General features: G+C 40.0%; 1 protein-coding gene across 2 annotated transcripts in view; it reads right to left on the minus strand.

The window, feature by feature from the left end:
• Positions 1-27,110, minus strand: part of CNOT10 (CCR4-NOT transcription complex subunit 10) — a 78,385-nt gene that overhangs the window by 41,641 nt on the left and 9,634 nt on the right. The window contains exons 5-15 of one of the 2 annotated variants that reach the window (XM_018566962.1): positions 26,626-26,776; positions 25,526-25,594; positions 20,014-20,162; positions 19,102-19,191; positions 18,299-18,382; positions 17,072-17,189; positions 13,912-14,061; positions 12,722-12,924; positions 8,397-8,518; positions 7,153-7,329; positions 5,200-5,280 (exon numbers count right to left, since the gene is read on the minus strand). In XM_018566962.1, coding sequence (XP_018422464.1) covers positions 5,200-5,280; positions 7,153-7,329; positions 8,397-8,518; positions 12,722-12,924; positions 13,912-14,061; positions 17,072-17,189; positions 18,299-18,382; positions 19,102-19,191; positions 20,014-20,162; positions 25,526-25,594; positions 26,626-26,776 — 1,394 coding nt within the window. The remainder of the gene's footprint in view (positions 1-5,199; positions 5,281-7,152; positions 7,330-8,396; positions 8,519-12,721; positions 12,925-13,911; positions 14,062-17,071; positions 17,190-18,298; positions 18,383-19,101; positions 19,192-20,013; positions 20,163-25,525; positions 25,595-26,625; positions 26,777-27,110) is intronic. The other variant, XM_018566963.1, reaches the window with a different exon arrangement.

Below are 27,110 nucleotides of genomic sequence, written 5' to 3' on the forward strand. Positions count from 1 at the left end.
CTGATCTAACTTGTTCAATTAAATAGGTCTACTGATCAGCCCTAAAAGAGGAAAACACAGATTCCCAACATGCGTCGGCCTCCTTCAATAAATCTTTTACATTGCTACAAACATTGGTGTCCTATTGATTCCCTGTATCTCCTTTGGGGAAATTACATAGTACCTGTCTTGACTGGAGTGCGTGTGACCTGCCTCTCCTTCAGTCATGGAGTTCTCACCGGGAGAAAGTAAAGTAGAGAAAATTCTATAGAACACCACAGGCTCCACATAGTGATTTTTCATTAAAGTGACACTAAACTCCGGGGTAACTTTTAAAAATGCATTCAAATACCTTAACTATTAACAAAAATGTATCTTATTTGTGTATCACTCGGCTGTAGATCCTCAAATCATCTCCGAATTGGTGCAGACACTGTCCTTCCTTCTGGAGGGTGGCTACTTTTGTCCCCCATGGGCACTGTGTGTGTTGTAAAGTAGCCACTGCTCCAAGCTCACTCACCATGATGGACTACAATCTCCATACAAATTATGAAACTAAACATGAGATTGCAGTCCTTGGAGCCGTGGCTACTTTATACCACACACGGACCAATAGACCTCCACATTTTTCTAGAATGTGGTAAACGCATAAAGCAGGACTCCAGGTAAAAAAAAAATGATTAACCCTTGCAGTAGAACCACCCCTGCACTGCAACAATTAAGTGCTCGTTTTTGGCAAGGGTCAAGAATGAAAGTAAAAAATCCCCTGATCCTCCAAGCCGGATTGATCTTAGATCCGTCCCTGAAGCCTCTCTCCCTCTCCGCTGCAGCGGTCTAAGGTCCCCTAGTCATCACATTCTATACACAGAGTATAAGATGTGAGGACGACAGGGGACATTCCATCGCTGCAGTGCAGGAGGATACAGGCTGGAGTGAGCGCTGTCACATCCGGCTGGCTTGGAGGATTGGGAGAGTATCACTTTGTTATTTGTTACCCTAGGCAAAACAAGCACTTAAAACTTGCAGTGCAGGGGTAGACCCAATGCAGGGGTTAATAACATTTTTACCTGGAGTTCTTCTTCAATACATGGAATATTACACCTGACTGTAAAGGAATCCTATTTGTAATAATCAATCCTGAACATGATGCAGAACAAAAATACATACAAAACCACTGTGTGTACCCTTTGGAAGAGCCACACAGTGGAGGCTATCCTAGCTAAAGAAAGAGCATGCATTTTCAGGAGGCCTAACTGCCAAGTAAATATATATCTCGAAGAACAAAGTTTGATCTTCAGGATATCCCGTGCACTGGCGTAATCTCCCAATAATTTGGAGAGAAGCGTAAGAGCAAAGTTACTCTTAAACAAATGAAAGGTGTATTATAGGGATAGGCAACTTTGGTGTGGTAAAGCTACAAATCCCTCCATGCTCAACTTGAAGATGTCATTGAGGGGCACCTTGTAGCCCCCCCTAATTGACCCAATTGCCATAACATTAGAGGGAGGGGGACTAACTAACCAACGTAAGATGGACAATCTTAAGATACCTAAGCAACTCATTCAAATGTCCCCCCTTAGAAGAGGAATTTGACTGTCTGTAACCTAAATACTTTGTCTTGATGCTTTTCTAACATCACTGTACCAGTCAATCATTCTGATGGTTTTGCTGAGATGTGTCATTTTCTATTTTGTTTGTATGGAAAATCAAAAATGTAATAAAAATTTATTGGGGGAAAAAAAAAAAGAACAGAAAAATAAATTCCTCTTTGCCTCTGCGAATCAAGCCTTGCAATGCATCATGGAACTTATAGTTCCACAACAGCTGGAGTGCAGACTTTGCCTACCCCTGGTGTATTTTTTTTAAAACAACCACATTATGCATTTTGAGCTTCTAGCAAATAAAGTGTTATGCAAAATTATGAAAAATAGGGGTTTTGTACTCACCGTAAAATCTTTTTCTCTCCGTTCATTGAAGGACACAGGGCAACAGTGTTGCCCTGTGTCCTTCAATGAACGGTGAGAAAGTTGTTCCTTCCGGCAAACTCATACACGAGATCCACAATGAAATATGACGCAGAAGTAGCTGTCACACTTATTTGTACAAGGTAAGAAAACCACAAAACATTAATAACTTTTAATAATGCACAATGTCTGGATGTAATCCAGAGGGGTAACAGTGTTTGTCGAAATCCCAGACAAACGAGGATGGTGAGCAAAAAAAACACGGAAGGGAATTTCTATCCTTGAAAAAGGAATTTCCCCAACAGGAGCCTACAGCTTACTGCTTAAATCTGCAGTGCACTACAGGCCTCCCAGGCAAGAAAGGGATTACACTGAACTTCCACTTGCAAACAAAATAGACTTGTATTCCCCCTACTTCGCCCCATGGCTGCCATGATCAGATCACTTGGTCATGACCTATTCAAACAAGACTTGCTTGTTCTCACACTTTAAAAACGTATGGAATCTCAAAGTGCAGCCAGGTGATGCAGAGACTTATTGAACCGTTGCCCAAGAGGAATGGAAAAGCTCTGGCAGCTACTGAGGCGGGGACAGTCCATGTGGGAATATTGTCTTGCTCTAACACTTGGCCCCCCGACAGCTATGAACCGTCTAGTGCAGACGCCGTGCTTGGAGGAAAGTAGAATACACAGCTAAAACTACAACTAGCATCCATTTAGACATGGCAGCAAATGCCAAACAGCTTTTAGTGTGATCAGCAATCATACAGATGTGGTAAGCACAGAGCTGCATGCCTATATTACAGAGCATTAGATTTCTCTAAAAAATGTATACGTTACTAGTTCTGTTCAGCTTTTTTTTCCTGGATGAAGAATTAGCATACTTATAAACTGTCATAAGAGAAATATGGAGGGCAAAGGCTTCCCTTTCCTTCTAAAAATGCTTTTTGCTGGGCTATCTTGCTGATCCAGCTGCGTCAAGGATTCCTGAGGCATTGAGCCAGTACAAAAATGCAGATCAGCAGTGCTGACTTCACTTTCTGCAAGCTTGTACCAGGCCAGAGTCAAAGCCAGAGGGAGCTATATTAATATTTGTATGAAAATATGGGAGCTGTTTTACCTGCCAAATATTTTGTATTTCTGGCAATCCCGTCCTGAGTTTACACAGCACAGCCCTGTCTGGCAGGGCAAAGGCCCTATTTTTTCCTTTATGCAGTTAAGTAATACTGAAAGGTCTTGTCCCTGCTTCTTGTCTGAAATTTGACTGCGAACAAGAAACAGCACAACACTGAGCTCATCTCCATCACTCTGCTCTCTCCTCCTATAATGGTCCTTTGTTAGCACATAAGCATTGCAGCTAAACTGACTGGCTTGCTGTGCTGCTTCTCCTTTGCCAAGTAATGAGTACAGAGCACAACAATGTGTACTTTGCATCACCAGAAGTTCACCCAATGAAAAAAAAAAAAAGGTGAAGCCCACTATTTTATTCTACAGTAGCAGCACATTAAAAACACACACACACACACACTCCAGTATCCAGGTAGAGGTACTAATCCAAATTCTGCAAATAGTCAAACAGCAATAGTAGCACTGGCAATAAACTTAGCTACATGAGTGTTACCTAAATTAAGCTTTTTCACTATAATGGTCAAACAAATGACAAAACACATAAAAAATGAACACATGTAAAAGCTGACCTCAAACACAGAGAATATACTACAATTGTGTAGTATGAGGGTCTACCTGGATGGAAACAATTTCAGTGAATTGTTCAGGTAGGTCTTAGGGATGCACAGATACTAGTATTGGTATTGATCGATACCGAGTATTTGGGCAAGTACTTATACAAATGCTCCCGATACTTATCCTATATCGGAACTTCCGGTATCAGAAAGCCTGGGGGTAAGTCTCTCGTCACCAAGGAGCATGGAGCCGGCTTCCCGGCCAATCAGGAAGCCAGATAGCATGTAATGACTCGCTGCCAAGCTTCCTGATTAGTCGGAAAGCTGGCTAATCAGGAAGCCCAGTATCAGTGCATCCCTAGTAGGTCTTCATACTTCTTGGTAAAATTTGTTGATCTGAAAGAAAATCTATGTATGGCCAGCTATATGGTGGATCTTCAAGTCAGAAAAGATGTACTTTCTTTGACAGCAACCAGTGACAGTCAGTTGACCTTTTTTCCTCTCTATGGTGAATGGACATTACTGCAGCACACATTGCATGTTAGCATAGGTCCACAAATTAACGGACCAAAAATGCAGCATTTTTGGTTCACTGATTTGAGGATTCTGTAACGCTAAACTCCAGAGTTAAACCTTAAAAATGCATTCAGGTACCTTAATTGTTAACAGTAATGTATCTTACTTGTGAATCACTCAGCTGTGGATCCTCAAATCTCTGAATTGGTGCCGACACTGTCCTTCCTTCTTTCTGGTGGCTACTTTTGTTCCCCATGTTCCCTGTGTGTGTTGTAGAGTAGCCACCGCTTCAAGCTCACTTCCATGATAGACTACAATCTTAATACAAATGATTAAACTAAAAGTGAGATTGTAGTCCATCACGGGAGTAAGCTTGGAGCGGTGGCTACTTTACAACACACACAGGGACCATGGGGAACAAAAGTAGCCGCCCTCAAGATAGGACAGTGTCAGCATGAATTCAGAGATGATTTCAGAGCTCATTTTGAGCTTGCTTACACAGGGCTTGGGGAACAAATTGCCTGGGAGCTAAGTGGCGTAAAAAGGATCTACAGCTGATTGTGTCTCACCTCATAAGTAAAAAAAAAGCATGATTGGACCAATACATACAGAAAAAAGAGGGAAAAAATCTGACGTGCAATCTTAAGCAGCCAGGCTAAGCTTTTTTTAAAACAGGTTAGATTATCTATATGCATGTAAAATGTTGTATGCAGAAACTGACATTGCTAGGTTGTGGTCTACGTGTCTGATATCATTGTAACCATGAGATGTATACATGAGAATTGTCACTGTCTTGTTATTGTCTTTTTGTATTTGATTTACTTTATCCATCTGTTGGTGGAATGAAAATTAATAAAGACACGTTTGAAAAAAAAAAACAGGTTAGATTAAAAACAAGTCCGACTGCCAGATATAAAAATGATGTCACTGCTTACCTACCCAGCTTTTACACAAGGCTCATTTGTTTTGACTCAGTTTAAAAGCACATTTTGCAGCTATATCTTCTTTACATATGTTTTGGAAAACAGCAAGGCAAATGTACCAAGGCAAAAAAATTACCTTAAATTTTCAAGCTCTTGCCGTTTCAGAGGAGAAGAAGGTGGAGCGGGAGCAAATTTATCACTTTCATGGCTTTTATTGCTGGAAAAAAAAAATATCAGATAGCACACAGTGAAATGACATAAGACTTAATGTTCCATTTTCAAATGTAACCTGTCACTATTGCATTCCATTTAAGAGAGGTCTGCTGTGCATGACAAAAATGTAACACAGGCAAATGTGATCCTTCAACTTCTAGTGTAAATTCCAGCTTTGTGTCTGTAAAGTCAAACGTGTTTAGCTCCATGGTGGGAGACATTACTTTCCTGCTTGCTGCCACTGAATTGGAAAACACACCAGTTATCTGTGGATTACCAGAACAACTCTTTTTCCACAAAGAAAAGGACCTCAGAGATACTTTCCCTTAAAAGTTTTCCGTTTACCTCTGCCTGGTCTAATTCAATGCTTGTTTTGCTAAAATGTACTCTTTTTAAACTGTGTAAAGAAATCAAAAATGTAATTACACCGCAGCAAAAGGTAAACAGTAAGGCTGGCCGTATACACTGATCGTTTTTTTTCTTGCTCAGCCTTGTGGGCCAATCAGGAAAACTGTTTGATTCACCCCATCCACGCTTATGGGGTTAGGGCTTTTCCCCGTAGTTCTCCTAAGGGTAACGGGAGGACACAAACTAGCGTCCTCCCGTCACCCACGCTACAGCTCGCGGTATACTGAGACGCCGCAGCTTAAACGGATCCCGACAATTACGTCTGGATCCGCCCAGCTGCGTGAGTGACAGCTGGCTCTGCCTATCCAGAGGCAGAGCCAGCTGTACCAGCCCCCTCCCCCGTCCTTTCCGCCAATCAGCGCTGGAGGATCGGGAGAATCCAGTCCCTCCCCTGTCACGGCAGAGAGCCGTGACAGGATAGAGAAGTGAGCGAACGCCGGTATGTGTTCGGTCACTTCCCCATCTACTGAGCCGACCTGTGACAGTTTCATTGTCACAGGTCGGCTAGAACTATGAGGTGAGTGAAAAGCACTCACCTCATAGTTCTCCTTTAACAGTGTGGATGGTGGACCTCTCCCTGCCAGGTTATTGTTTCCTGACCGAGGCAGGTGTGCCGCTGTCAGAATACCCCAAACAGTGACGGCAGCTTATTGGCCCTAATCACTGTTCTGCCAAGAATTTCCAGACTGGCTTCTTTGACAAAAGCCTATTAAAAAAAAAAAAATCAATATTTGTCAAATGAAGGGCTGCCGAATGGGCCACACACTGCTGGAATTTTGGAAACCTCAGCAGAACGGTGAGGTATATTTTCAAAGCGTATGTTTGGATAGCCTGTTTTTGTCATAATAAAGTTATTTGTTTTGCCGGGATTTAGTGGCTTCTATACCTCTTCTGTCTTATAAGTAAAGCATTACATTTGGGGGATAATTTAAATCTAGAAACCACAACAATTGGTTTTTATTATATTAGTGTAACTTCTTACAGCCAAATCAAATTGATCTTTTAGCCATGCAGGAACAATGAAATTTAAAGGCTGCCATAGAGTAGTAAACTGTATACTCTTGCTTTAGGCTTTGTGTTGTATATCTGTGTGTTTTCAGATACAACATGGCTATTAAAATAAATTAAATAAATGTCCAGCTGGAGACCAAAACGGAATTTGAACCGAGAAAACATGCAGACTGTCATTGCTGATGACGTTTGCCTAAAATGCTAGTTTCCTGGCTAATGTGACCACCCTATGGCCTCAGTTCTAAGTTACATACATGGCATGCAGATTAGGGAGTCCAACTTCCTTGACCTGCATAATCGTTCCAGGTTAGGTCACCCAGAAAGTATTCAATTTAGAGACAGCCAGGCAAATAGCATTTGGTAAAGGATACTAGTTGCAGCTTAAACACATCTCTTAGTACAGGTTTCATTAAGTAGGGCACACCTGCAAAAGGTTAGAAAAAAAACATGTATTCACCTGCATCCTTCATTGCTTTCACCACCAGAATCTGTGTTGCCTGTTTGACTGATAATCTTTGCACCATTTTCTTTAGTACCTTCTTGTTGGTCGTCAGGTAAAAGAAGCAGTGCATTCCTTAAACATATTGCAGCAAACTCCATGCTGGCTACTGGAATTGCAGAGGATTCCCCATCGCTAAAATAAGCAAAAACAACTAAATTCATAAAAACAATAACTAGCAATATTTAAATTAAACTTGCTACCTAAAATCAAACACATGCAAATCTGAATGTTTACAAAGTGCACAACATTCTTCTTACAAAATTAATGTAAGAAATGCAATAACACAGCAAACAGATGTGCCCTCAAGTGGTTACTTGTCTGTGTGATATACGATCGTGAAAAACATGACAAGCACGTAATATTGTGAAAGGGAAACTATCTCCCAAAGTTACATCTACAGCAGAAACATTAACTGAAAAAAAAATTAGAAGAAGAGGAGATACAAATGCTTCCTTCCTTTTTTTAAAAAAAAGGTAACCAGTTAAATGTACTGTTGAAAAAAAATGCATTACCAGAATTCAGGGCCAAAAGGATTTTTATTATGGCCAGGAAGTCTTGTAATTCAGACACTCATTCCACATTGCACAGTCAGTTCCTGAATCTATGCAGACCACTGAAGTTGGGCAGTAAAGCCTGCCTGACCCACAACAGTTTGTTATTGGACTAATGAACAAGCCAGCACAAAAACACAATTTTAACCTATTCCCCCTCCTGCATGTCCAGGAGAGGAGACTAATAGATCCGTGCAAAGCAAAAGATCCCTCATTGGCTGACAATTCATTTTCATATTTAGAGACACCAAACAGTAAAAAAAAAAAAAATGTTTCAATTAATTAGAGGTGCTCAAGAAAATATGTTGGGTCAGATTTCTTCTATGATTGGTCAGAGACACACATACATACATACATACATACATAGACTCGCAGCTTCCATTACATACAAACTCTGTGGCCTGAATTTTATATATTTCTTCATTGAGCTTGCCATGTCATATTTAAAGCTAGGTAATTACTAAACAAACATGTTCAAACCGCATGAAACATCAAGACCGTACGTATCCTTGTAGTGGACCTCAAGCCAAACACTTTGGCTGGCTTCCACTTTAAGTTTCATTATTCCACCGACTACAAAAAGGTTACGCTTATGTACAGCCATTCTACCATCTTGTTGGCACATAAATACATAATAGAAAGTCTTACTTGTACAGGAGATTCTGAACAGACTGAGAAGCCAAGATTATTTTACGATGATAACCCTGGCCAACTATTGATTGCACTATTCCTTTTTTGCTTGGTAGGCCTTTTGTTTCTTGTTCAGATGTCTGGAAAATACACACAATACACAATCAAGTAAATTCCATTGGACAGGGAGACATATTAAGTGAGAACTCAAAATGTTAAGTCATTTTTCATAATTATACTACTTTATATACAAAACACTAGGATATGCAAGATCAATTGTCATCCTATCTTTTCTCCAATAAGACAGGCCATCCTACTTCTGCCTTGCTAAAAGTTGGCATTACAGTGAAACTGTAGAGGAATCAAGAGGAATCAAGCAAAAGGTCCACATAAATGTCAGCATACTGAGCTGCTTACAGTATACTTTCATTCTGCTTTCTGTGCTGCTTATGCTTACATTCTTCTTTCTGTGCTGCTTATACTTACATTCTTCTTTCTGTGCTGCTTATACTTACATTCTTCTTTCTGTGCTGCTTATACTTACATTCTTCTTTCTGTGCTGCTTATACTTGGCTCCCCTACTAAAGCAAAAGGAGAAGACCTAAGCTCCAGGCCAGTCTAGTTTGAGCTTACAGAGAGCTATGGACTCTTATCTACACCCCCAGGTGGCACATAGCAATTGGCTGCTCACACATCTTGCGCTGCATTGTTGGAGGAGGGGTAGAGTGTCACATACTCCCCATACCTGAAGGTACTAAATACTTTGGCTTATTTCACAGGTCCTACGTGGCATTGCTTCAGTAAATGTCACTGAATATGGTCATTGGATTGTTTTGGGTTTTTTTTTTCTTTACCAAGGTTAATAAGTATGCATAGTCAAAAGGCTATGCTGAAAGTCCATGGAGGCTGCATTCTACCAGAAGAAAAAACTAAATTATGTCATCTGTGTCTGTTGATAAAATTTACAAGTCCTGGTCTCCTGTAGACAACACCCATCTTAGACCCTAACTCGAGACTGTTAATTTCAACAAAATATCCCCGTAAGACTTTATGTGCATTTATTGTATTTAGTGCATGTTATGTACCTGTAAAAAATTCCCATGTGTAGATGTCCAAAAGCTCAGAGACTGCGGCTGGGCGTCACCATCTTGAATGTGACACCAGCAGCCCCAGATGACTGAGCAGTCACTCTATGGTATTCCCCTTTGCTTCTCCCCCAGCTCATACATAAAAGATTACATAGGGAGGCGTGGGGAGAAGCAGAGATGCTAGGTCACTACAGAGAGTAATTAGACATTCCCAGAGGTAGAGAGGGCTAGGATATGGAAAGGAGGGGGACAGGAGGGGGACGTGCAATGGAACTGTCTTTTCCTGGTGTAGTCCAATCTTCTAATAAGTTTAAAAGGTACACTGCGGGTGAATACAAAATAATTTTTTTTAATTTTTTTTTTAAGTTGGTGACAGGGTCTCTTTAAGCACCCAAATGATTAAGGTGTTATCCTAAAGCTACGAGGACAAACAATAGATGAAGTCAAGCTCACAAGAGGCACTGAGCTGTAAAATGAGCCTGTTATTCTTGGCTTACCAGTCAGGGATGAAATGTAACTTAGTAAAAGACCCCTTCGGGACAAAAAAGCCAAAGCACTTAAAAATCAATAAGTAAACTACACAGCAGGAAGAGGAATCAAGCAATTACATTACTGCAGAGAATGCCAACTTTACCATTTTACAGCCTTTAGGTACAACACACCGAGTGGTCATACGCCTATGCTGTTGTCTAATCAATGCTCTTATGATTGCAGTTTATCCAATCATTTCTTGTGTAGTTGCACCAAAATTGATTTAACATGGACAAAAAGAATGGCTAATCTTGACTGGATGACACCAATAGTCTAACATATATGAGAGTTTCAGTTAAAGCTATTACACTAGTCAGATGATCTCCTTCCCTTTGTAGGACCAGCTCAGAACCAGTGTATGGCCAGCTCAATACTTTTTAAATTGATCAAAAAGTATCAAGCTGGCTATACCCCGAGTGCATTTCTTAATGAACTGGCCAAGATCTGCTCAGTGGGTGGCCCTGTCAGCAGCCTTCCGCCTGACAGGGACAGAAAGTCTTGACTGAACAGAAACTGCGGCCATTCAGCTACAGTTACTATGCCGCTGCCCGCACACCTGCCGCTGTCGGAACACAATAGCTACAGCAGGAGAACTGTCCATCCATGCTGTTTAGCGTGAACAGAGGAATCTATTATATTTTCTTAATTCAGCCCACATTCTCAAATACACTATGTCACTACGTCACATTCTAACAGCGCATGGTCAGCTTTAGATTACCATAAGGAAACACAAAAACACAGCAGCACAGTGGTTAGCACTTCTGCCTTGCAGCAGTCATGTGCCTGGTTCGAGTCACTACCTGCAAGGAGTTTGCATGTTCTCCCTGTGCTTTGGGTTCCTCCTACACTATATAGACATGCTAAAAGGTTAATTGGGCCTTGAGTGTTTGGGCAATAGGGACCTTAGATTGTAAATTCCTTGAGAGCTGGGCCTGAACGTAATTCGCTGCATAAAAAAATTGTCAGCATTATATAAATACCTGTAAGTAATAAATAAAATGTTCACACAAACCTAATGATCAAGTATGGTATGTGAGCCACTTTTCTTACTTAAAATGATTGTAATTTGGTAATGCTGACATACCCTCTACTGATATATGTGAAGTGTGAATTTTATTCATAGGCCAGCTTTAAGGTGGACAGGCACTTGGTGCATACTAACATTAAATAAGCGTCAATCGGCATGTATCTGACTTTGCAGACCTGAAACAAATGCACCCAACTAGTGGATGTAGAGCTGCAGCTAACAATTATTTTCAAAATCGATTAGTTAGCCGATTATTAAGTTCGATTAATCGGTTAATAAATCAGGTTTTGCAAAGCAGCAATTAAAAAAGGACTTGAACTGGCAAGATGCCCATCATATAAAAATATTTTCCTCCTTTTTATAGCAGTTTAAATGTCATGGCTGTCAGAACAGTCATGCAGCACATTTTAGCCTTGCTTTTACCATACGAGCAAACTATGAGCTCCCCCTAGTGACAAACAGAATACAGTTGTAGAAACAGGCTCACAATGTTCACTCTAAACCATATTTACCATGCAATCCACTTCACTGACTGTAGTGTGTGGGTTGCCGCAGCAGTCTATATTTGTGTATGAGACGGCAGCGGGGCACCAGGAGACGGCAGCCAGCAGCGGGGCACCAGGAGACGGCAGCCAGCAGCGGGGCACCAGGAGACGGCAGCCAGCAGCGGGGCACCAGGAGACGGCAGCCAGCAGCGAGACGGCAGCCAACAGCTGGGCATCATTAGACGGCAGCCAACAGCTGGGCATCATTAGACGGCAGCCGTTAACTGTAGATCATTAAACATTAGCAGCAGGGACAGAGAGCTCTCGTAAAGAAACTGCCATTATATGACTGCTAAAATGTTTCCTTGGAAAGCATTTTGATCTAGGATTGAGGAGACCCACAGTGCCTATTCACCTTTTATTACAGTAATACACATCCTACTGGCTTAAGCTGTGTCAGTGAGAGATACTGCTGATAGGACAAGGCTAGGATTGGTTAGGTGGCCAGAGCTGTAAGTGGGATGCTGCAGCCACCATTTTTCAAAGTTAGAACTCACTTCAAGAAATAATAAAGAGAAAGGCACTTCTAGGTGCAATAGCAAAGGACAATACAGAGTGTGTACAACAGGGTGCTAAACTCAAATACTGGAAATACTGCATGAGACACTACCGTGGGTAGCCAAATATCCTGCAGTCCCAAGTTCTGACCACCACCATCCCACACACCTCACTGCTGCCCTGAAAATACATGGGATACCTGGACTCCTGAATCCATGGCTTTGTGGTGTTTTTACTAAAATACATTTTTATTCTGTCTTTAGAACACTAATCTATAAAATGGAAAAATGTTGGAGAAATTAGGGGCTATCCAGCACTAGATAACTTTATATGGTAAATGTGTCTTCACCCTCCACTACATTTTGTAGATTTAGAGCAAGGCTAATGTAAGGGCAGAGCAAAGAAACTGTCCACTGCATCAGCTTTCTGGCGGGAGATAAACACTGGAATAAAATGCTACATGTTGGCATATGTGCCTGGCAGATAAATACATTGCAGCACCATCAAAAATAGAATTTTAGAATCATTTTTTAACCGGATTACAAAAGGTGACCAATTTAAACAAAATCAGAAGTTTAAAGAATTCTCCTTTCAACGTATTTTACAGAAACTGTAAAGCAAACTCTAAACCATCCTGTAGAAGAATGCACTTACCCCCTTATTAGCAGCTATACAACATTCTGCTAATCTTAACCACAGACGCGGATTCGAATGATAAACCTGAACAGCTTCTATTAGACATTCAAAGGCTGCCAGTGGTCGCCCGATGTGTAGGAGCTGTATGCCGCAGTTATACAGCAACTCATAACGTTTGTTGGTCAACAATGTGCACATCGGCCTGCCTGAAAATTTCTTCCCTAAAAACAAGAAATGCAAACTTTAAAAAGCAACGACAAACCAGGTGACATATATGCTTATATTGCATGGTGATGGCACTCACATTAGTTTATTTGTTTTTTATTATATTCAGAAGCGGCAAATCCCACTTCTAACATTTCTTCGAACAGTAAAAATGAAATGTACTTGTATTGTACCTTCAATTTCCCTCGCACACACTTCAGATGCATTCTTTTTTTTACACTAGTCTTCTCATTAATTTACCTTCTTTTAAAAGAAGAACTCTAGTTTAAAAAAAAATGCATAAACCCTTGCAGTGGGGCTACCCCTGCACTGCAAGAGTTAAGTGGTCATTTGTCTCTAGGTGCTATAACAAAACAAAAAGTTATACTCACCTGACCATCCGAGCCAGCTCCCTGCCTCTGTGATCACTCTTCCTCAGCATCCTTATCTCTATACACAGTCTATGCACAGTGTAGAGAGCGTGATGACACCAGGATCCTTAAAACGCTGCAGCAGAGGGGGAAAGATGCTCGACACTGGCCTGAGAACCAGCCGCCTCGGATGGTCAGGTGAGTATAACTTTTTTTTTAGCACCTAGACACAAATGAGCACATAACCCCTGCCCAATCAGACCTTCAACCAAATGCATTTTCATGCAGAAAAATAGGCACTTCTGATCAAAGGAAAACAGACATAAGAATGTGCCCTTGATTGAGATCTGTCAGGACAGAAATATGGGATTTCCATTGCGGAGTTGTTTCTAAATGTGCATCCTTATCCTTCCCTAACTTCTTGATGTGTCCCTTGTCCGGAACAGGCATGTGTATACAAGGTACATGAAAGGTGTATATACGACACCCTTTTAAGTACATACAAAGCTGGCCACCCACTAAACGGCAAAGTTCTTCAGAATGAGCAATCAAAAACACGTCAGCAAAGCAGCATCCATATCAGTTTAACTTGCATTAAACACCAACACTTAAGGGAAGTGTGCGGGTTCTTACCTGGATCTGTGTTTGGGGAGGTTAACTGTGCACAGGCGTTGTCATTTTCCTGAATAGCCTTTTTAAAATAGAATAGCCCCAAATTGTGTTTACCCATAGCAAAATGGATGCAGCCAAGATTGTTCCAGAACATACATCGAGCACATTCCCCTGAAAATAGACCAAACCTATTAGGGCAAGAATCTTTGATATGTAGGGATTGTATGTTATACTAACATGGACAGATTACATACATTAATAACATAATTTAATGTTACAAGATGCATAAAACACCATACCAATCTACTTGGATGATCTAACTATCTTAGATACCGTGTTTCCCCGAAAATAAGACACTGTCTATTTTTTTTTTTCCCAAAAAAACCCACACTAGGTCTTATTTTCGGGGGATGTCTTATTTTAAATACTGTCACACACAGTGTCACAATACCTGCAGGCTGCAGCTGTCCTGGAGCTCTCCTCTCTGATGCTGTCCACAGTTCTCTGTGGGATCCCTGCCAGGGAGCCACCTCTCTCGTCGCCAGGCTGGACTGCACGGACCTCCAGTCAGAAGTTCCCTCAGTGACTGAGGCCCAGTCACCTCTCCACACTCCGACCCCACTGGCCATACGTTCCTTGCCACGCTGTGCTGCTGCACGCTGGGAAGTGTAGTTGTCTGCCTGGCGGCAGTTCTCTGGGGCAAGGCTGAGGCCGACTGGTGTCGGCTGATTTCGTGACAGGGGCGGCATGCGGGAGCTGCGGCGCAGCATTTAGTCCCCGCAATGTATTCTGGTTACTCTCTGGGCCGCACCCCCAAACTAGGTCATATTTTTGGGGCAGGTCTTATATTACAGGAATGTTTAAAAATAGTGCTAGGTCTTACTTTTGGGGTAGGTCTTATTTTCGGGGAAACACGATATATGGTTCGTTAATCTGGAATATGAAAATGAATGGACCTCGCGTAACAAAAAAAAAATCCTTTTGCAGCAGTAAATCATAGCAGCCTTTAGAAAGTGTGTAAAACATTTAAGCTACATTTTTTTACACCATTTTATTCTAACATGTAATAGGTGCGGCTGTTTGTCCCAGCGCCATGTTTAAATGGCACCCGGACTCAGTGGCTCCTGGTGCAGGAACCGCCAGCAGTCAGGTGACACTGGGGTCCAGCACTAAACCCAGTAACTTTAATCGATTGGATCCTGGGCTTCCAATCCTTCTACAGGTTGCTCCATAGGAAATGCGCTGTAGGAGAAAATTTAAAAAACACAATGCATTGGAAGTGCAGTGATGTTACGGCGCTTCCGGTTAGTATGGCGACTCAGGCAGAGCAGTTTCAGCTCTGTCCAGCCTCTCCATAAATATACACCCAGGGTGTGTAATAGTTATAGTAACTTTGTTGCTTGAAAGTTACTATTAACTCTCAAGCAACCAGAAACTACAGTCATCAGGCATCTACAGTTCCCTGTGGGTGCTGAATAACTAGGGGTATATATATATATATATATTATATAGCCCTGGGACTCAGATGGTTAATGCATAAGACCCTGAGAACATTTCTACATAGTAAAAAAAACAACATTTTTTTGGGAGGATATTGAGAGATAAAAATGAACATAAATGTTCTAGCATAATATATTACCGTTTTTTTTTCCATTACTGTTATTACATAAGAACCACTAATACAAATAAGACATCGGCTTGAAATTCCCAGAGAAAAGTGCCTAATGAAAAAATGAGACTAAGTTTCATTTGATGCAAGGATTGCCATTAGGTGTGCTTACTGAGTTTAAGTGAAAGTGCGCCCTTAGGACATGTTGGAATTTACAGAGCATTACTCTAGTGCAAACAGATACCAGAAATCAATACTTTGAGAAGTTGGTTTAATAAAGCAAACAGGAGCTCATTCAACTAATACTCTCCATAGAATAATATTAGCTGGAGGCCGGTTGGTAATGTTCAATAACAGACTGTGAATGCTAATGAAGAACATTGCAGAACACTATCACATGGCTACACTGCACAAAAGCACACTCTACTGTGTACGGATAAGAAAGGCTCCCGAAGAGGCTTCATTTTTAACAATTTGTTTTTAGGAACCATTTTTCTTTAGCATGCCAGCTGTAAACCTAAAATCACATACAGTCATATACAGTAAAATCATATACAGCAGATACTCCAAGTGCTAAGTTGCATATTAGATCTCCTTATCAAGAGAGACAAGTCTGCCTGTGTCCAAGCGGATTACCGAATGTCAGTGATAGCCATACTCTGTATGTGCCTGTAAGTAACCCCCAATTTTTACAGCTATATGCCAAGACAGAAGACAAACCAGGGGTTTGTATGAGCAACCCCTTAGAGAGTCACTGACCCGAAACATGTATGAATATGTCAGGTGCCCCAACACCTGACATGCATTTGATTCTTTGAGCTCTGTGACTCTGCATTTTTCTTTGAAGAATTCTAACAATTTTAGGAAGATGCAGTGTACGGCCATGCAGGCCGCATAGTGAAGATCTCAATGAAGTGAGGCTGTAAGTAAGCATTTTCCATTCTTAAAGTGCTGAAAAGGATAAATGCATTACAATAGCTAGAATTGGGCTATACAGTGTCAGTACTGGGGACAATTGTCCACACAGGAGTTCTTGTTTAAGTTCCAAACCATTCAATTTCTACATTCATTAGGTTGACCTTTGCAAGCACAGACATGTGTAAAAAGCCATGTGTTGCATTCCACCACCAAAGTCTTGCCAATGGGGTGCTTTGGTATTACTTTAATAAACCCGTAAACCTGACTGGATGTTGATTGGTTTTGTTTTTTGCACCAAAAAAAGAAAAAACTAAGATCAGCACTTTTAGAAATACTCAAGCCAGCTCATCCAGCACTAACAATGATGCCATGGTCCAAGTCAACTTTTTCCTCATCTGGTGTTTGCTGTAAACATTAACAGAAGCTCCACACTTATCTGCATGGTTTAATGCACCGTGCTGCTTCCACGATTGGAGTAGATGATTACATGAATAAGCAGGCAGACAGGTGTTGTTAATAAATTGTTCGGTATATTTACGGAGGGGCAGCCATATTGGCTTATGGCATATGTGGCCTGTGCTTCCTGTTTAGTAGTGCACAACAGACGTGTGCCTTATTATTAGAATTGTCCAAAAAATATATATACACATGTACCTGTTTTCATGAACCCAGGATGTTCTGAGATATTTGAAGAGTTTAGTAGTTTCACAGCTTTTCTATAGTTGCCCCTGAGGTATTCAAAATTACTCTTCAAAAACAGCGATGACGTGGACTGTAAAAACAATATATAAACAAGCTTTCACAATAGGAAAATGTCAGCGTCAAGACAAGTTACCACATTCCGTACATCTAAAAGTTCAAATTTAGCCAAAACATTTATTTAATAGACTTGGGAAAAGTAAATAGCTCTGCCGAGCTAAAAAAAAAAAAAAAAAAAAAGGAATTTTGTTGAAGTATCTGTTCCCACTGCAGAGATTTTTCACCCCTTCCTGTCTCATCAGGAAGTGAGCAGAAATGTCCCCACCGAGGATACAGTCTGCAAATAAAAAACCAGGCAGAGGATGTAACCTTTTCCCTTAAACCATTACTATTGCTACAGTGTGATCTGTTAGAGGCAAGCAGTTCTCTTTTGAGCTTGTTAATAATAAAAGGAATGTTCACACGCTCTAAAAAAGGAAAACTATGAGGCAAGTGCTTTTCACTCATAGCTCTAGCCGACCTGTGACAATTAGACTGTCACAGGTCGGCTCAGTAGATCGGGAAGTGAGCAAACACATACCGGCGTTCGCTCACTTCTCGATCCTGTCACGGCTCTCTGCTGTGACAGGGGAGGGACTGGATTCCCCCCTCCCCGCTCCGATCCTGCAGCGCTGACTGGTGGAACGGACGGGGGAGGGGGCGGGTACAGCTGGCTCTGCCTCTAGATAGGCAGAGCCAGCTGTCACTCACGCAGCTGGGCGGATCCAGACATAAAATTGTAGGGATCCGCTTCAGCATCTCAGTATACCGCGAGCTGTAGCTTGCGGTATACTGTGGCATCTCAGCTTAGGTGCGGCATCTCAGCTTAGGTGCGGCATCTCAGCTTAGGTGCGGCATCTCGGAGCTAAGGGTGACGGGAGGATGCTAGTTTGTGTCCTCCCGTTACCCTAAGGAGAAATATGGGGAAAAGCCCTAACCCCATAGTTCTCCTTTAAATACTTATAAATATTACTGATATTACAACCTCTAACATCTGATAAACAGAAAAACGAAATATCTAAGCAGAAGGCAAAAAGAAAATGCACCTGACCAACAAAATACCATGATAAAAAAAAAAAAAAAAAATGTACTATATAGACATGATCAAGATGTGTCCATCTTATATATGGTATACAAGCTTACATTTCCAGACGTGTTCATGACGGACTTAATCTCTCTCTTACATGCTTTCAGAGACTTCATTTGAATGTAGGCCCTCACTTTGTACTGGAACACAAATGTACAACCTTTGATTATAAACAAATGTAGCATACCAACCGCGACTTACATTTTAAAAACATTTTTTGTTTTAATTTTCTTTATGTTATGGACAGAAAAAAAAAACGTTATTGCATATAAACATTTGACACTTATGACTTTCAGCCTGCAGGTGGTATATTAGGTTTTTCTTCATTAACCATGCTAATCTTAAATGATTTGCTGTGATTATAAAGAGGTCAGAAACTCAAAGTTCAAATTACACACAGAGCTGACCAGTGATTCACCTCTTACCCTCTGCTCTTTGAGGCTTTACAGAGACTATTAATAAGACAAAGACCGTCTAAAAGCAAAACAGCTACCGCACTGTGCTCCCTTTAGAGGCCCATAATGCTCTTACACGAAAGTCATGTTTGCAACTCAAAAACACCAGCCAGAAGCCAGCAGGATTTGAAGGAGCAATAACAAAATACCACAACAATAGAATGTGCATTTGGTAAATTCAGTGGATGTGTGTGGTGAAACCCTTAGTAAACTAAAATACAATTTCCGATACCAAAAAAAAGAAGTGCATGATAATGAAAACACTGCAGTATGTTTTAGTGAAAGCACCCTGTAATGATCTCTGCCCCCTATATTGAAGCAAAGGAAACTTTTTATGGTGGCTTTTTAGAGGGCTGTTTTTGAGAATTACTTTCCTTTTCCCTGTAAAACAAACATATATATACCTGGTGTATTTTGGACTTTGCAGCTTCTAGTTGAGCTCCTGCTTCAGCTTTCATAATTAAAGCTTCCTTGTTGCTGGTGGTATTGCTTGTCTGCAAAATAAAAAAGCAATTCAGCTACGTAAAGGGAAAATAGGCCTGAATAAAGAAATCGAATCCAGCCACACACATCTAAGGATCAGTAAGCTGCGATAGATTAAATTTTTGTTCTTGGCTTTGGATATGATTTAACAAAACTGTTAAACGGCTTTCATAAATTAGGCGCAGGACTTTCTAATGTAACAAGTGTTGCAAATGCCTTATTAAATTGCCCCCAATAAATTTGTTCTCAGGAGTCAAGTCATGATTTGTTAACCGTTTATATGAAGAGGCTTAAACAAAAGGGACTCTATACTTTCAGTGGACTGTGAAACAACCAAATCATGAAAAAAGTTCAATATTTAACTAGCTGGAACAAAACAGATTATACCCGAACCTAACAGGAATTAAGGATCACCCTACTCAAACATGTTGCTTATGCTAGTGGACTGAATCACCAATTTGTTTTTTCTTGGGGAGGACATCCCCAGCTTATCACCCCCGGTGTCACCTTTACTGCTAGAAAGGGTGTCACCTTTACTGCTAGAAAGGGTGTCACCTTTACTGCTAGAAAGGGTGTCACCTTTACTGCTAGAAAGGGTGTCACCTTTACTGCTAGAAAGGGTGTCACCTTTACTGCTAGAAAGGGTGTCACCTTTACTGCTAGAAAGGGTGTCACCTTTACTGCTAGAAAGGGCGTCACCTTTACTGCTAGAAAGGGCGTCACCTTTACTGCTAGAAAGGGCGTCACCTTTACTGCTAGAAAGGGTGTCACCTTTACTGCTAGAAATAGTCATACAGACTATTAACGATAACATTTTCTGTACAATGACTTACCTCGTTATTTTTACCATTTTTATTGTTGTTGCTGCCTTGCAAAAGCATTTTTTCCAGCACTACCAACAGATGTAAGGCCTTCTCAGTTTGGTATGTTAATAGATACAGGTCCACAAGCAAAAAACAGACAGCATGAGCAAACTTTTCCTCTGAAAGAGAAAACAAGGAATACGTCTCTGTTCTGTTAACGGTCATTAGCATAAAAAAAAAAAAATAACCAAAAGTTTGCTTCTTTTTTATTGATAACATGCACATACCTTATAAACAAGTAGGAAAATGTTAGTGAGTTGTATTGCCTTCTTTATTTATTTCTTTAAGCAGTACCAACATACTTAATAGTGCTTTAAACAGAAAACAGAACACTTTAGATCTGCCCCTGTCCCAAGGAGTGTAAGACCTCATGCACTTTTTTCAGTCATATTGACAAGCACACAATAATGGTCAGTGTGGCTGGAGGCCAGTCAACAGTCCAGTATATTTTTGGACTGTTACAAGAAACCATAACACGCAAAGGAAACATTCAAACTGGGAAAAGGACCACTGCTAGCCAATAAATAGGGAATTTCGGAATTAGACCTAATTACAGTGACCCTCTTATTATTCAGAAACAATGATACTCAGGCAAGTTCAATCATTTTTTTGTAAACTCCATGGAAGTGTGTGAAATTATCAATATAGGAATCAGAAGGAAAACTTGAAGAAAAATGACCTATAGTAAAAGAACCATAATGATTCCACAATATTTAATTAGAGATACTTTACATACATGTAGGGTTCCCACTTGTTGCAGCCCCCATGCAAAGAATGGTGGAACTCCCTTTCTGCTGTATAATGTGCTTGGACGACTGAAGCAAAAAGTGAAAAAAAAATTAATAAAAAGGATTCCTGTAGGAAATCATGGTACAGTATCTATATATTGGACTGCCATGTCAAATGCCACCACCAGGTAGCGATGCAAACCAAATCAATACCTGCCTATTTCCATTTTGAAAACAAAAAGTTGCAGGAGGAAAGAAAAACTACACAGAGGGGGGACAAGCAGTCAAAGGTTTTCAGGTTTTCCCCCCAACATCCACTTTGATATATACAAAACATTGTACTGTAATATCTGTAAATTTATAAGTAACTATGGGTAGTAACTGTAAATATCAACACTGAGAAGAGACCATTTGTGTTTTATTAAATTAGTTCTCCTGCCAAAAAATATATATATAAGTTTGGGTACATATTTAAAAGAATTTGTTCTGCATCTAAATATTTCAAATATGCAAGATTTTTGTTATTTCTGTAGAAAATATAGCATCAGCTTGGCCCTATACTTGCTGTCCTGCCAAGATGTATAACTAAAAATAGAAGGCCTGATAGCTAGCTGGATCGACAGATAGAATAGATATAACCTTTCAGAAAAAGAGGCTGCTCCAGGCACCCTCCAGTGCTGGCTCCATGCCATCACAGAAGGGAGACAGGGGCAGTGGGTTCTCCCTGAAAATTAAGCAAGTACTATTACTCTAGTTAACCATCGCTGCAAAACAATGCTTTACACTAACATTTGAATACAATATACTATATATTTTATTAGTTAATGGAGAGGGATTCAATTGTGCCACATCCTAAATCAATTTAAGTATGCAGAAAAAAAAGAACAAAATAGTGGACTTTTTAGGCAGAAACATGACAATGCTGATGTATGTAAAAACATTTTTATTACAAAAGCTTATCATAAAAATTGTGTAACAGTTTTTTTTTAAAAAAAAGCAAAAACTCCATTCTCTACATCCATCTAAAAGATTCTTTACCCAAAAGATATACACAACCTCTCCATAAATTGTATATCATATTCTTAAGTTAATATATAACCCTTAAGGTTCCTTGTGGAATAGACAGTAATCGATATTGTGTAGAGGGGTGTATATAACTTTCTCTGCGCGTTTCATGGTAATTACCCGTTCCTTAGGAGCAAAAAATTATATACAATATTGGCTCAGAGCTTGGTATGAATGCATCAATAGTTAACAAAAGAAAAAGGAACCGGTGCGTCAAAAACAGGTGGGTGGGCGTTCGGATACACTTGGCATGACCTCATCAGTACCCATATAAATGGGTTCCATTATCATGTTATGATGGACAGATGGATTCAGAGACTTTAAACCCTTTATATAAACTTCTCGTCCACAATGTACATTCAATAAGGGTATAAATTCCCAATATCAGCCGTAAATAGCATGTAGTCCTCTGCGTCGTGTCCCCTGCAATTGCTTATCCCCATGCTACAATGGGGATACACCATGGCCATGCTACAGTGGGGATACACCATTGCAGGGCACACAACGCAGTGTAAGGTGGACAGCAACATTGATACTATCAGGACTAGATGCTATTTATGGCGGATATTGGGAATTTATACACTGATTGAATGTGCCTGAATGTGACGTTTATACTAACGGTCTAAAGTCACCAAGTCACTACCAATAAAATTTTAGCTTAAGCTTTTGAATTCTGTAAACAGGCATTTTTGTCAAAGAAGCAAATGAAGATGTTGGAAAGGAGTGTGCAAGAAGCTAGCTAGAGTTGTGCTAACCAAAGTCAGTTATACTTGTTAGAGTTGCCATTTAAGCAGATTGTTGAGCTCAGAAATATGCAGTACAACAGTACAAGAAGATCTTTTGTTTTCATTCTCTCACACATATAGCCATGTATTCTTTTGCATCCTCTTGTCCGTTCTCATGCGTCTTATCTCTCACTGTTTCTTATCTAACTAAATTCCATTCTCATGCTAGGCTATGCCTCCTATTTTGCTATCAACTACACATTTTTTTTTTTTTTTTTTTTAACAATAAACGAAAACCCCTTTTTGTTTTCGGAGAATGAAGCACTCTCCATGCATATGCATTAATCAGGAATTGTCATACACAGCAGATTATCAACTTAATCAGGAGTACAAAGGACCACATGCTGGCTAAAAGGAAAATTAACAAATACATATTTCATGTTTAACTTAAAAACAAAATTAAGGGTAGTTCAAAAAGTTATGTACAAAACCACTAAGAATCGTTTTTACAGCACCTTGCATTTTGAGGATCCTCCTTTCAGTGTCTCACTCTCCACTCCTCCGGGATTTATTTATTTTATTCAAAAAGATAGGTGCAGTAAAGCAAACACACTCTACCATAGACTGAAACCTGACTGTTGCTGAATGTTAGAGCAACTGGCACATTCTTCATGGACACTGGTCTATTTTAAAGAGAACAATAATTCTTGGGATCATGCAAGACCATGAACATTCAGTGCTATGGTTTAGATTTGCCCAATTATTTCGCTTTTCATAGAGTCTGACTTTTCAAACTGAAAGATCACCTAGCTTATTCACTGCCTTATTTGACCTCATGTTCGACCTCACACACCATCCCAACCTATGATCATGCAAAACAATATCAAATAGCAGAGGATATCTCTGTTTCTAAACGCTAATCATCTTGATGCACTTCTCTCTTTCATAAATGTTAAAGAATCAGATAACATAAAAGTAAAAAAACTTAAGTTAAAAATGTTTTAAAGCAGCAAATGTGAGGCTAGCGAGACAAGAGCTGTTTAAACTTGGGACATGCAGCGTTCCCAGTGCAAGAAGAAAATAACATGCATGTTTAATTTGTTTGTATATACGCATGCATGCATGATCATTAAACATTGAGGCACCACACTGTCTGGAATCATTACTAATTTTCCAGAGATGAGAGGAAATATGTCTCATCTCTCATAAGATTAAAAATATTGTCTTGAATTGTATTGCGATTGTAATGTCTTCCTTGTATTGTAAAGCGCTGCGTAAACTGTGGGCACTATATAAATTCTGTATAATAACAATGATCATAATATTAGTTTAGGGGAAATCTGTGGGGAGAGCTATTCCTTCGGACAGTATGAATTATGAGCTGCACGAAGAAACCAAAAGCATTTCCTAGACTTTTAGAACCATGACAGCCATGTATTTAGACTCCCTGTGATTGGCATGATGTACTAGTGTTGGAAATCCTAATTCTGACCCAGCCATCGAAACCAACTGGTCCATATAACCTACAGTTACTTCCTACAGCTCCACTACATTCTGGTGGTTGCATGTAAAGAGATAGAGAGATTATCAATATGTAAACCTTAATTCCTTAAACAAAAGATAATGCAGAGAGTTTTAAAGAACAAAAATGCATGCTGTGCCATATACAGAAAAGAAAACACACCTCCCAGATCTAAGCAGTGGTAAAATAACTGCCTCTAAACAATTCAGGGAAACCATTTCAAACAGGAAAGTTAATTGATGTATTGCAAGCTCTGGATTTAGCAAGCAATTAACACTACCAATTAGAGTCAATGATAAATCACACAATTACGTTTTATAAAATGACTTAATCTGCCTGAACATGTCCCACAAGGGAAGATGTTAATGAAATGACTACTTGTTCCTTGATTTCCCAGGGACATTAAACGCTGAACATAATTTGATCATTCTGAAATTTGAAGTGATTCTGTGCTGAAAAATCCCCTACAAGTAACTATTCTGACACAGATCCTGTCACAAGGTGTCACATTTTCTTTTAAATGCTTGCAGCACTAGAGACTAACACTACTTTCTGTTTGCCCCAATGGCTCGGGATGGGTAGGGATGGGTAGGGATGGGGAGGGATGGGGGGGTGGAAGGCAGAAGTTGGGCTCAAACAGAGAACAATTTTATACTCCTGAAATTCTTGCGAAACTTGTACATTGCAATAATGCAAGGTAATGCATAAAGCGAACTGGGATGTTTTGTGGTGACATGAATTTTAACTGGCACTCCGATGCACCTGGGCAGCTCACTTGCCTTGCAGGGCAACACACCGATGTAAACCATATGTGTGTAGTGGTACACTAAATTGAAAATATAGTGCATGTCTGCTGGCAACCCACTGAATGAACAGCAAGGTGCATTGTATATTAGCATTCATGCGGTTAAAAACTACAACATATCAGACCAGTGTGAATGGGCCCTTGATGAACCCTAGGGGTAATCTGCAAGCTGTTAATTCTATACTGCTGCAATAGTTTAATTAAAGAGACCCTGTTATCAGACCTCACTTTTTTGTTAAAGACATTGTCCAGAAAAGCCACAGCCAAGCTACCCCTTATGTAAAGAAAATGAGCAGTGGCTACTTATGCCCCCATCCTCTCCTATACTCCCCTTGCATATAACATCAGGAACTGTGGATTGGGTGAAGGGGGAGGGGGGTAAGGAGGACCTCCAAGTTACTTCATGGCGGGGGCCCAAGAAAAATGTAATTAAGAAGTTTGTCTAAAGAAAACATATGAAAACAAAGAAGTCTGAGCATAATCCAACACCCTTAGGTGCTGCAAACAAAGTTAATTTAACACTAGTTTGTAAACATTTATGAACAGCTTCCAATGGTACAGGATCCTGAATGCTTGCCAGCTTCCACTGGATCTTGGGATAAAAAGGGGAACACTAAAAATTAGTAACAATCTTCACCTCGGCTGTGTGTTGTGCATGGTCCGTAAGGGTTGTGGTGCGATGATCTAGGTATTCTCAGACGCATGCCTAAAATGTCGCGTCAAAGACAGCATGATGGGAAAGAAAGTATACAGAAACATGAACAATTACATTGTATAATGAACATTTTAGGATGATTAGAGTAAGGCCTAAACCATACCATTATGTTAAACAAAATCATATTCAAACTAAATGTCTTCCTCAAACTGTAGAAACATACAAAGCCACCATATTGCATGAAAACTGCTACACGAAAATTGCATTGTTGTCAAAAACAACCCACTAGATATATATTCAAACCTAGCCTGCAAAACTGACGGATGGAAGAAGCGAACTGGTTTCTATGGACAACTGGATTTGTGACTTAGCACATTCTCCATATATCATGACCTTTAAAGGGGAACTTCACCCTGCTCTTTATCTGACCCTGCATGCTGAGTGGTAGCAAATATTTAAGTCACAAATAAAAGGTCACAGATTTCATAGGTATGAATCATTATTTCAGAATTTCAACCAGCAGATTCGGCAGCTTTGAAAGTTCATAAAAATGAACACTATGTATATTGTTTTATTTTATATGATATGATATGTTTGATCTAATGCTGCAAATTAGTTTTCACATTGCAAAGCTTGCAACTTTTTGCATTTCTTACAGAGCATTTTAAACACAGACATTTTGCTATCACCTCTTCAGCTGACACTGCAGGATGTGGATGAAGAAGCAGAATATACCAAACTAAAAATGACAGCAATTAGAAAAGATTGGTTCTCATCTGTGTATAGGGAACTTTTATACATATCAGAAAACTATATTTAAGCATGTACTACCTAAATTTTACATTTCTGACAAGAAAAAGCAAAAGCTTCAAAAGGAAGAGCCAGCAAACCTAAACAAGAATTGTCAAGTATCAGGCGGTGTGAAGTTAACCAACAAAATAACTTCTTTAAATTCCAAGTTGCTTTTCATGAAAACATGACTTTTTTTTGTCTGAAACCGACACAAAACTTGCAAAACTTTCAAAAATGTATCAAAGAATGTAATAAAAAGTTTGACTCGGCAAGAATCAGCAGGTACTTACCAAAAGGTTCAATGAACTGGTAAAGTTTTTCGCCAATGGCAATGGCTTCCATGTGCTGGCGCAGGTAATACAGAATGACAGCTTGATTGTAATACAGCATGCTATTCTCGACATCATCTAAACTGTCCATCTCATCAACAGCTGAATGAATCTAAATATGGGAATGTGAAAGATATTATGCACCATCTCTAGCACTTCAAGCAATAAGACATTAAAGGATATTTCAGTTTCAATGCTTTTATTAACATTTATAAGCAATGCAAACATTAACAATAAAAAGTGCAACAGCAAACACAAAGTAGGAATGACGAAGCATATCATATATAGGTAACTAAAAAAAGATGTTTAGTAGGGATGCACAGATACTTTTTGAGTACCAGTGCAGATACCTGGCATTTCAATGAGAACTACCAGGGTTGAAGCGGTTGCAGCTGGGATCTAGCTCTGGCACTCCACCACTGTCCTGAAATCATTAGTCTGTATTG

The sequence above is a fragment of the Nanorana parkeri genome, unplaced genomic scaffold, assembly GCF_000935625.1.
Source record: "Nanorana parkeri isolate BGI_ZX_2015 unplaced genomic scaffold, ASM93562v1 scaffold993, whole genome shotgun sequence".
Taxonomy (NCBI): domain Eukaryota; kingdom Metazoa; phylum Chordata; class Amphibia; order Anura; family Dicroglossidae; genus Nanorana; species Nanorana parkeri.